Source organism: Mandrillus leucophaeus, unplaced genomic scaffold (genome assembly GCF_000951045.1).
Source record: "Mandrillus leucophaeus isolate KB7577 unplaced genomic scaffold, Mleu.le_1.0 Scaffold245, whole genome shotgun sequence".
Taxonomy (NCBI): domain Eukaryota; kingdom Metazoa; phylum Chordata; class Mammalia; order Primates; family Cercopithecidae; genus Mandrillus; species Mandrillus leucophaeus.
In genome coordinates this window covers 2,284,239-2,295,769 of record NW_012102532.1, presented here as the reverse complement: position 1 = coordinate 2,295,769, position 11,531 = coordinate 2,284,239, and the positions used below count along the sequence as shown (strand labels likewise).

General features: G+C 43.8%; 1 protein-coding gene across 2 annotated transcripts in view; it reads right to left on the bottom strand.

The window, feature by feature from the left end:
* The window catches only part of NANOG (Nanog homeobox), a 9,826-nt gene extending 5,422 nt beyond the window's left edge, over positions 1-4,404 (bottom strand). The window contains exons 1-2 of one of the 2 annotated variants that reach the window (XM_011983079.1): positions 4,355-4,404; positions 2,476-2,621 (exon numbers count right to left, since the gene is read on the bottom strand). In XM_011983079.1, the coding sequence (XP_011838469.1) occupies positions 2,476-2,509 (34 nt within the window). In that variant the 5' untranslated portion in view covers positions 2,510-2,621; positions 4,355-4,404. The remainder of the gene's footprint in view (positions 1-2,475; positions 2,622-4,354) is intronic. The other variant, XM_011983078.1, reaches the window with a different exon arrangement.
* Between the last annotated feature and the right edge of the window lie 7,127 nt (positions 4,405-11,531).

The following is an 11,531-nucleotide window of genomic DNA, read 5'->3' as shown; positions in this document are numbered from 1 at the left end:
TTAACCAGGATGGTCTCGATCTCCTGACCTCGTGATCCGCCCGTCTCGGCCTCCCAAAGTGCTGGGATTACAGGCTTGAGCCACCGCGCCCGGCCTGATCCAAGAAGTCTTATCGGTATTTTGCACATAGTGCACCGAGTCGGGAGAGACCTGTAACGGCATGGCCAATATCATTGCTAAGCAGGGATACCACTTTTTGCTTTAAATTGATGCTCAAAAGCCCACACACTGGCTGTTAATCGGTCAGAATGGAGATCCACCAATTCCCCCCTATTGCATCTCACCTTAAATCACTTTCTGTTTATGATCTTCATTGCCACCTACGTGATTTTTTAAATGACATGAATCTGGGGATCCTGTATTACCAGTATCTTGGCTGGGCGTGGTGGCTCACACCTGTAATCCCAGCACTTTGGGAGGTGGAGGTGGGCAGATCACTTGAGGTCAGGAGTTCAAGACCAGCATGGCCAACATGGTGAAATCCCAGCTCTACTACAAATTACAAAAATTAGCCAGGAGTAGTGGCACTAGCCTGTAATCCCAGCTACTAGGAAGGCTGAGGCAGGAGAATCACTTGAACCATAGAGACGGGGGTTGCAGTGAGCCAATGTTGCATCACTGCACTCCAGCCTGGGCAATAGAATGAGACTGTTGTCTCAAAAAATAAAAAATAAAGCCAGCAACTCACTGCCCAGCTCTCAATGCTAGAACCAGCAGGATATGTGAATTTTGCTAGGCTTCTGTTTCAATCCAGGATTTTCCTTTACTAGCTCTCTGACCTCATCTCCAAAAGTATTCCTTCGTTTATTAAAATGAGGTAACCAATTAAAATGGTCTAGCATAGGGCCTGGCATATACTGATTTTGTAACTAGAAATTAATTTTCTATACTACCTAGTTTCAGTTGTCACTTAAATATGTATTTGGTCTGCGGTGACCCCAGTGTTCAACTCTCAATTCTACCCTGCAGTCACAGAACAAATGAAAAAGCTCTAAAGCAGCAAAAATTCAGTCTCCTGCTTCTTGCAAGTAGACCTGAAAAGCAAAGGAAGTCATCAACTATTGATTAGAATTGGGGGAAATCTTAAATATTAGCTAGCTATCCAAACTGACACTTGAAGTGTGCTAAAGAAAACATGCTCATTCCCAAACCCAGCACTGTATTTTTAACATTTGAAATTATAAAGGCAAGAACATTAACACGAAGCTTAGAAAAACTGAGTGAATAGCCTGGTGCAGTGGCTCAATATCTGTAATCCCAGCTGGAGGAGCACTTGAGGTCAGGAGTTTGAGGCCAGCTTGGGCTACCAAGTGAGACCCCATCTCTACAAAAAGAATTTTTAAATTAGCTGGGTATAGTGACACACGCCTCTCTTCCTAGTACTTGGGAGGCTGACGCAAGAGGATCACTGACCCCAGGGTTGAGGCTGCAGTGATCCATGATCACACCATTGCATTCCAGCCTGGGTGGCAGAGCGAGTCCCTGATTCTCAAAAAGAGAAAAGCAGGGTGACATTCAAATCTGAGGCTCAAATATAGCAATCGTGTTTACTTACTCCTTTTCCACAACCTACTCTTTGCAACATTAGTCATAATGTAAATGCACCTTTTAAGCTATTTTACAGTATCAGTGTTACCAACGGCATTCTTGGTAAAGTTGGGTCATTCTTGAGTTTTTGAAAACTACTGAAAAATTGATTTTCAAAAAAGTGGTAGTGGCTTAATGAGTATCCCGAGTACCCCCCACCCCTTGCAGCTACCAGTCAGAAGCCCGAGTACTAGCACAGGTTTTGAAGGCAAACTGGACTTCTAGCTACGTTCTATTTGACTGTCAGTAGACTAAACTTTCTGGAATTATCTTTATGGTAAAGTTGGGTCAACACTTCCCAGGACTTAGGAGAAGTAAACATGGGAGGTGCTCCCAAACTCAGAGCTGCCCGGTAACATCCACAAGCCCAGAGAATGGAGAAGAGCCAGCCGTTAATGACGTAGAAAGAATTACACAAATTATATATTAATTACAGAAATCTCATCGTGATCTGCCATGCCATTTTTGGCAAAACAAAAACATCATGCTCGTCCCTGAGCTATGATGTTAGGTCTTCTGGTTAATTAGCAGTAACATCTTCTATAGCTGTGTGTCCAGTGCTATGTGAAGGTGTACGCATCACCTTCATTTAACTTTGTTTCCACCATGCCTAAGCCCGTAGGTTCTCAAATTTACTGCGCTGTTCAACTGCCAAATTCTGTGTCCTTCAACTCAGTGCATAATCCTGAGACCTGGGACACAGTTAAAAGGGCAGGTGCCACCAAGTTACAATTGAAATGGGTTTTTTCTCCAGAGGATTAGTTGATATTAACCACTTGCTTATAGTAATAGGGTATTAATGCTCAAGAGGGAAATGATCCCTTAACCCTCTCTACTTCCCTTTTCTCTTAAGGAACTTGGCCTTTCAAGGATAAATTTCTTTCTTACCAGTCTCTGTGTGAGGCATCTCAGCAGAAGACATTTGCAAGGATGGATGGTTTTCTTCAGACCCACAAACCGCAGGTGGAGGTGACCAGTCTTTACAGTCGGATGCTTCGGAGCAAGGCAGGTTTTATGGACAAGCTGGATTCACACTCATGTCATTATTGGAGAAGAGTAGGAAAAATTTAAGAAGTGGACTGGAAAAAAGGCTAAGATGGCTTTAAGACTTTTTTCTGGAAGATCTTAGAGAAATATGACCTCCAGGAGCGAAAGTATCAAGAAGTTGGGATGAAGTGAGTCGCCTTCACAGCAACAGGAGGCAACCAGCTCAGTCAGCACAATGTTAAAAGCCTGGAGTCTCTAGATTTATAATGAAGGCTCTATCACCCTTCGACCCACCCCTCCTGGCGGGCACACCCCCACCCTTGTGAATTCTCAGGTAATCCCGTCTGCCAGTCTCACCAAGGCCATTGTAATGCAAAAGTAGCTGCGGAGTAACCCAGACTAGGTCGGGCACTAGAAAACTGGACAACAGAACCTGAAGACAAATCCAGCAATAAATACTTCTAGGTTCACCACGTTTCCAACTTTTAAATCAGGAATGATGATATTGTCATGTCTTTCAATATTACCTCATGCCCATCTTGTGTGTTTGGGGGGTTTTTTTGAGGTGGGAGGGAGGTGTGTTTTCCAAAGGAATAAAGTTTTTAGAGTTGGATTCCAGCACTAACATTTACAGTCATAAATAGTCTAAAGTGGCCGGGTGCAGTGGCTCATGCCTGTAATCCCAGCACTTTGGAAGGCTGAGGTGGGCAGATCATTAGGTCAGGAGATCGAGACCATCCTGGCTAACATGGTGAAACCCCGTCTGTACTAAAAATACAAAAAATTAGTTGAGCATGGTGGCATGCATCTGTAGTCCCAGCTACTCAGGGGGCTGAGGCAGGAGAATCACTTGAAGCCGGGAAGTGAAGATTGCAGTGAGCTGAGATCGTGACACCGCACTCCAGCCTGGGTGACAGAGTGAGACTCTGTCTCAAAAAAAAAGGTCTAAAGTTTTCCATTGTCTTTTCTATTCCCAAACCCAACATTCAAGAAACCTGGCCAGGTACAGAGGTTCACGCCTGTAATACCAGCACTTTGGGAGGCCAAGGTAGGTGAATCACCTGAGGTCAGGAGTTCAAGATCAGCCTGGCCAACATGGTGCAACCTCATTTCTACTAAAACATGCAAAAATTTAACTGGACTGTAGTGGTGGGTGCCTGTAATCCCAGCTACTCAGGAGGCTGAGGCAGGAGAATTGCTTGAACCCAAGAGGCGGAGGTTGCAGTCAGCCAAGATCGTGCCACTGCACTCCAGTCCGGGTGACAGAGTGAGACCCTGTCTCAAAAAAAAAAAAAAAAAAGAGAGCGAGAAAAGAAAAAGAAACCTAAGATTTCTTTCTCTTTTCCAATCTCCCAGCCAGAAAAGTAAACTGTTAGCAAGTCTCAATTATGTAATTTTTGAAGACACAACTCTGACTCATTTTCCTCTGCACTCTGCCCCTAAGGTCTGTACCCGGAGCAGCTGGCTTTGCTCCCACACAAGCTGGCTTTTGTCATGCAAAGACTCCGACTGTTGAGAGTAAAAGTATTGCTGGGTGAGAAGCAAGGAGATGAAATGTGGCGTACTCTTTTTTCTTCTCAGACCTCCATTCTGGAGAAGAGTCAGAACAGGGTCATCGGGGAGCAGGTAAGTGGAACTAGGTATGTCATGCTTCAGGCAGGTAGTCCATGTCTCATTAGAAATAGGAAGATTTATTTAAAAAAGGGAAAAACTTGCCCTCCTGTCTTTCTTAATTAGCACAGTTTGGTAAGTGGGGGCTGTCAAGGCCATCAAGACTCACCAAGGCTGAGCTTGCCCGCAGCTCTCCAAAGGGCAGGTACCAGAAGCTTTGTTCTTTGCTGAAGGGGGACTTTGCATAAAAATCTGAGCTGAATTCCCCCGTCCCCCTCTCCCTGTCCCATTGTGTCTAGGGTAAGAGTCTAGGGAGTGAAAGATCAAACGGAAGGGGGCTTGTGGCTGGAAGGCCAACTTACTACGTTCTTTGCCAAGGAAAGCCATTTGAATACAGTTGAGGTTTAGGAAGCTGTCTGACTTCAGATTTGTTGGAACAGGCTGGCGTAAGGATGTGTTAAAATGAGCTAGCAATTTAGTAGAGTAGATCAAAACAGACCAAAAAGGCAATTATAATCTTGTGTGATAAGTACTGAAAAAAGTGCACTGGATGCTAAGAGAGTACAAATAATAGAGGTTGGGGTGGGGGAGGGATGGGCAGGGAAGACTAGACAATCTTCAGTGATCTGAGAAGGAAAAACGTGGAGAGAAGAGAATTCCAGAAAATTAACAGTTTGGGTAAAGACACCAGAGAAAATGATGGGTTCCAATACCATTGTTTAGCAGGACTCAAAGGCAGGGGGGCAACAGAAGGGAGTTGTGGGAGAAAACACGGCAACTAACACTTAGTGAGCAGATCACTGTCAGAGTCTTGTGAACCAGAACGACTCCATCTTAAATAGGAGCTGGGGAAAATGAGGCTGAAACCTACTGGGCTGCATTCCCAGATGGTGAAGGCATTCTAACTCACAGGATGAGACAGGAGGTCAGCACAAAATACAGGTCATAAAGACCTTGCTGATAAAACAGGTTGCAGTAAAGGAACCAGCCAAAACCTACCAAAACCAAAATGGCAGAGAGAGTGACCTCTGTTCATCCTCATTACTACACTTCCATCAGCACCACGACAGTTTAGGAATGCCAAGTCAACCTAAAGAAGTTATCCTATATGGTCTGAAAAGGGGAGGCATGAATAATCCACCCTTGTTTAGCGTATCATCAAGTAATAGCCATAAAAAAGGGGAACCAGGTGACCAGGCTCATGCCTGTAATCCCAGCACTTTGGGAGGTCAAGGCGGGTGGATCATCTGAGGTCAGGAGTTCGAGACCAGCCTGACCAATATGATGGAACCCTGTCTCTACTAAAAATACAAAAATTAGCTGGGCATGGTGGCACACACCTGTAATCCCATCAGGAGGCTGAAGCAGGAGAATCGCTTGAACCTGGGAGGCAGAGGTTGCAGTGAGCAGAAATCACGCTCCTGCACTCCAGCCTGAGCAACAAGAGCGAAACTCCGTCTCAAAAAAAAAAAAAAAAAAAAAGTGGAACCAGGTCAGGCACAGTAGCTCACGCCTATAATCCCAGCACTTTGGGAGGCCGAGGTGTATCACCTGAGGTCAGGAGTTCGAGACCAGCCTGCCCAACATGGAGAAACCCATCTCTACTAAAAATACTAAATTAGCCGGGTGTGGTGGTGCACACCTATAATCCCAGCTACTCGGGAGGCTGAGGCAGGAGTGTCGCTTCAACTGGAGAGGCAGAGGTTGGAGTGAGCCGAGATCACACCATTGCACCCCAGCCTAGGCAACAAAAGCAAAACTCAGTCTTAAAAAGAAAAAAAAAAAGACAACCAGCAACGCTCTGAGCTGCTCTGTCTATGGAGTAACCTTTCTTTTATTCCTTTACTTTCTTAATTTTGCTTTATTTTCTTAAGTTGCTTTCACTTTGCCTTGCAGACTTGCCCTGAATTCTTTCTTGCGCTAGATCCAAGAACCCTGTCTTGGGGTCTGGATCGGGATCCTTTTCCCGTAACATTAATATGCATGAGGCACTGTCTTGTCCATATTGTAGCCATCTTAATTATATCTAGCCCAGGGCCTGATACCTGTGTATGTATATATTTGATCATGTTGGTTTATATGGAGATGGAGATGTCAAATTGGTCATTGGAAAATAGAGTCCAGAGACCTGAGAAGTAATAGGTGACCACAGGTAGAAAAAGACTGTACACTTTAAATTAAGTATTTTCTAATTAGTCTATATTCTCCTGGTATTTCTTTTCTTTTCTTTTCTTTTTTTTTTTTTTTTTTTTTTTTTTTTTTTTTGAGACGGAGTCTTGCTCTGTTGCCCAGGCTAGAGTACAGTGGCACGATCTCAGCTCACTGCAACCTCCACCTCCCGGGTTCAAGCGATTCTCCTGCCTCAGCCTCCTGAGTAGCTGGGATTACAGGTGCCCGCAACCGTGCCCGGCTAATTTTTTTATATTTTTAGTAGACATGGGGTTTCACTATCTTGGCCAGGCTGGTCTCAAACTCCTGACCTCGTGATCCACCCACCTCGGCCTCCCAGAGTGCTGTGATTATAAGTGTGAGCCACCACGTCTGGCCTCTCCTGGTATTTCTCCTACTATCTCGGCTCACTGCAACCTCCACCTCCCAGGTTCAAGCGATTCTCCTGCCTCAGCCTCCAGAGCAGCTGGGACTACAGGCGTGCGTCACCACACCCAGCTAATTTTTGTACTTTTAGTAGAGACGGGGTTTCACCATGTTGGCCAGGATGGTCTCGATCTCTTGACCTTGTGATCCACCAGCCTCGGTCTCCCAAAGTGTTAGGATTACAGGCATGAGCCACTGTGCCCGGCCAGTCCAAAATCTTAAAGCCATCTTTGTCAACTATGCCTTCAAAATATATCTAGAATTCAATGGCATCTTTCTTGTAATTTGATTTCTTTCATATGCTTCTGTTTTCCACTGTTGAGTGAGTTTTTGATCATCACATGAACAAAAGGGCTTTGTGAACCAGCAGAGTGTCAAAAAATGATTATGCTTTTTAAAAACATTCATTTCTTTATTTCTTTCATTACTGCTTGTATCACAGGACTGCTGGGCTGGAGATGACCTGTTTCTCTTGCCAAAAGGGTAGGTTCATATTTGGCATGTGTGCCAACCCAAGCTGCAGCTGACCTTTCCTAAGTGCTATAATGAAGAATCAAGTGCAGGATAGGGAGGGGGACACTTCATTAAGGAGGTCATATTAAAGCTAGGTAGATTTCTGGAGGAAGAACCAGAGACAAAACATTGGTGGCAAAAGCCCTGATTCTGGAGATTTCCTGCCTTCTTCCCAGATCACTAAGGGGCCAACTTAATGGTGCTATGGGAGAACCCAAGGAGACAAAGACAGAGTCTAAAGTACAGGGCTAGAGGAAGGATTCTGTGATTCAGCAGTTTGACTTGTGACTCTGAATGAGAAAAAGCCAAAGGAAGATTTTGATCTAAGGAGTATCTTGATATGACCATCTTTAAAAAACAACAACGAAAAATCATTCTGACCGATACATTGGGACTAGATTACAGGAGGGCATGTGTGCCAACAGAGATGACAGTTGGGAGACTTTTTGAATAACTCAAGTAATAGGATTTGGATAGCGCAATAGGTAGCCTTGGAGATGATTAGAAAAGGTCAAGTGCAGCTTGGGTTGACATACATGCCAAATATGAACCTACCCTTTGGCCAGGCAACACAGGTAAGTAATATACATTCTGTCTATGTATCCATCTATGTATCTACCCATCTATCTACCTACCTATCTCATTTATCTCCCTACTATCACTGGAATATAAGCTCTGTTAGGGCAATTATTTTCATTTTTTGCCTGTTTTATTTATTGCCTTGTCTGCAACCCTAGAAGAGTATGTATGGTTCATTCACCAGCATCCTCAGCACCACCTGGGAGCTTGTTAGAGATGCTGATTGATGGGCTTCACCACTGAATGGGAATCTTTGGTGGTAGGGACCAGGAATCTGTGTTTTAAAGTTCTCCCTGTGATTTTTTTTTTATTTTCATGAAACCAGGTGATTTTTCTGAATGCTATTGAATACTCTGAATGCTAAGAACTACTCTTCTAGAGAGAACCAGGCAAAAAGTAGAAAATCGTTGTTTGTTGATGAAGGAAGGGGCATAAATGAGAACTCAGATTTGTAAACAAATAGAGGGTAGGAGTCATTTTCTTACATTTAAATATTGAACTGTACATCAATGTGATATGCAAAATAACTCTTAAAAACAACAATGCTCTTTGCCTCAGGTCCCCCTACACTGACAATTCAATGAGCCTTGAACAATGAGTCTTTAATTTACGATAAACAGTCATCCTTCCTCTGGGAGGTAGAGTTACTCTCCAATTACCAATGATGGAAAGATGAACCCCACAGCTACTGAAACTACTTAGTTGAGAAATAACAAATGGAATTATACGGCATATTCTTCACTTATTTTGCCTATTATACCTATAAAAACACAAGCATACTTTTTTCCCTAAAAGAACCATTTTATTATGAAAAATTGTAGCTAGCTGTGGTGCTTCACGCCAGTAGTCCCAGCACTTTGGGATACTAAAGCAAGAGGACTGCTTTGAGCCCAGGTATTTGAGGCCAGCCTGGGCAACAAAGAAAAACACTGCCTCAAAAACAAAAACAAAACAAAACAAAACAGAAAATCAATTAGCTGGGCTAGGCGGCACATGCCTGTGGTCCCATCTACTTGAGAGGCTGAGGTGGGAGGATCCTTTGAGCCCAGAAGGTCAAGGCTTCAGTGAGTTGTGGTTGCTTCGCTGCACTCCAGCCTCAGTGACAGCCTGACTTTGTCTCAAAAAAAAAAAAGGGGGGGGCTGTCTGGGCGTGGTGGCGCACGCCTGTAATCCCAGCTACTCAGGAGGCTGAGGAAGGAGAATCCCTTGAACCTGGGAGGTGGAGGTTGCCGTGAGCAAAATCGCGCCACTGCACTCCAGCCTGTGAGAATGGGAAAAAAAAAAAAAAAATGCTGGGGGAGGTAGCTCAGGCCTATAATCCCAGCACTTTGGGACACTGAGGCAGAGAATTGCTTGAATCTGGGAGGCGGGGGTTGCAGTGAGCTGAGATTGCACCACTGCACTCCAGCCTGGGCAACAGAGCGAGACTCCATCTTAAAAAAAAAAAAAGAAAGAAAGAAAAGAAAAATTTCACACTTACATAGTGAACAAGAAAGAAAGAAAGAAAGAAAAGAAAAATTTCACACTTACATAGTGAACAATATAATAAATCTTAACATATGTTAACATATGTATCCATCATCTAGTTTAATTAACTTGCTCGTGGCTGTTTCATCAATGACCTTACCATGAGAAGAAATTTTGAAGCTGAATAAAAGATTCAACTAACAGAAAAATATGTGAGACACCACCAACTCCTTTTTCCACGATGAGCATCTCTTATTGGGCTAGGCATCACTGAGACCTATGGAATGAGATCTCTGTAGGTGGGCCCAGAAATCTGTTCTTTACGAATCTCTGATTTTTATTTGTTTGTATGTTTACTTTTCTTTTTTCCTGCCCCATGATGTAGAGCTTGAAAGAATCTCTGATTTTTGCATATACTATATTAGAGAAGCACTGCTCAAACTACAGTGCTTGGCAGCATAAAAAAAAAAAAAAAAAAAAAAAAAAAAACTTACCAATTTATCAAATTAATGAATCATTTCCAATAGCTAAAACACTGACATTCAGAAAATTGCAGAGTTACAATAACTTTTTTTTTTTTGAGATGAAGTTTTGCTCCTATTGTCCAGGCTGGAGTGCCATGGCACCATCTCGGCTCACAGCAACTTCCCTCTCCTGGATTCAAGTCATTCTCCCACCTCAGCGTCCCAAGTAGCTGGGACTACTGGTGCCTGCCACCACACCCGGCTAATTTTTGTATTTTTAGTAGAGATGGGGTTTTGCCATGTTGGCCAGGCTGGTTTCCAATGCCTGACCTCGTGATCCGCCCGCCTCGGCTTCCCGAAATGGTATACAGGCTTGAGCCACGGCACCTGGCTTTTTTTAATTATTATTTTTCTTTCCTATGGTGCTAGAAAAAAAATTTCTGACTCATGGTTCAGCTTTGAATTTGTCAGATTGTACTCTAACTAAAGGCTTTTTAATATTCAAGGACTGAATTATTATTTATACCAAATTCTAAGATCTACTGGAGAGTTCGGAAGACTAAACCATCAAACCGCATTGTCAAAAATTGTCCTGTTTTTGCTTCCTGAAAAATATGAGGAAAAAAAAATGTCCTGACCTTGAATACTAGTGTTGCCAAGGTATTTCTGACTTCCTCTTTCCCACTCTACCCTCAGGGTATCTTTGACCCAATATAAAAAGGGATTTCTGTTGAACCCCCGGTAAGTCTAGCCCGCATGGGAAGGAGAAATATCTAAGAATGCGTTCCAAAGTTTAGCAAATAAAAATAGAACGTTGCTCTGGAACAGATGTTACTGACCCCGAAGACAGTCGCCTCCTCAATTTCTCAGTAGGTGTTAGAGAAGGAGGAAGAAGAACGTGTGGGTGGAGCTGAAGAAAGTGAAGTGATGATGATGTTCCTGGGGAGAGAAAAGTCCAGCACGTGTGACAATTCTCTTATCTTGACGTTAGGTGTTGCCTCAGTTAGCTGATGTGGGATAAAATAAAGCTGTTGACCCTAATCATACAGCATCCAAAGAGTGAATTATCTAAATAGTGAGTTATCCCGGCCGGGCGCGGTGGCTCAAGCCTGTAATCCCAGCACTTTGGGAGGCCGAGACGGGCGGATCACGAGGTCAGGAAATCGAGACCATCCTGGCTAACACGGTGAAACCCCGTCTCTACTAAAAAATACAAAAAACAAGCCGGGCGAGGCGGCGGGCGCCTGTAGTCCCAACTACTCCGGAGGCTGAGGCAGGAGAATGGCGGGAACCCGGGAGGCGGAGCTTGCAGTGAGCTGAGATCCCGCCACTGCACTCCAGCCTGGGCGACAGAGCGAGACTCCGTCTCAAAAAAAAAAAAAATGTTCCGGGTCAGTTACAGATCAAACTACTTGTTCTATTCTTCCCCCTCCTCCTTCAACTACTGCACTTGACTAGTATTAAAAGCTTTTTACAAAAATAAATAAATATTATACTTAAAATATGACAGGACATCAGAGTATTTCAGTTACTGTAAAGGGATTGGAGGAAGAGGGAGTAAAAGGTCCCAGCCTCCAGGAGTAAATGAGTTTAATTATGTGAAAGAAAGAGCTCAAACTTGTGGCACACAGTGTGATGTTGAAAAGGAAATTCAGATTTAAGAAAGCGTTTGTGGGCCGAGTGTGGTGGCTCACGCCTGTAATCCCAGCACTTTGGGAGGCCAAGACA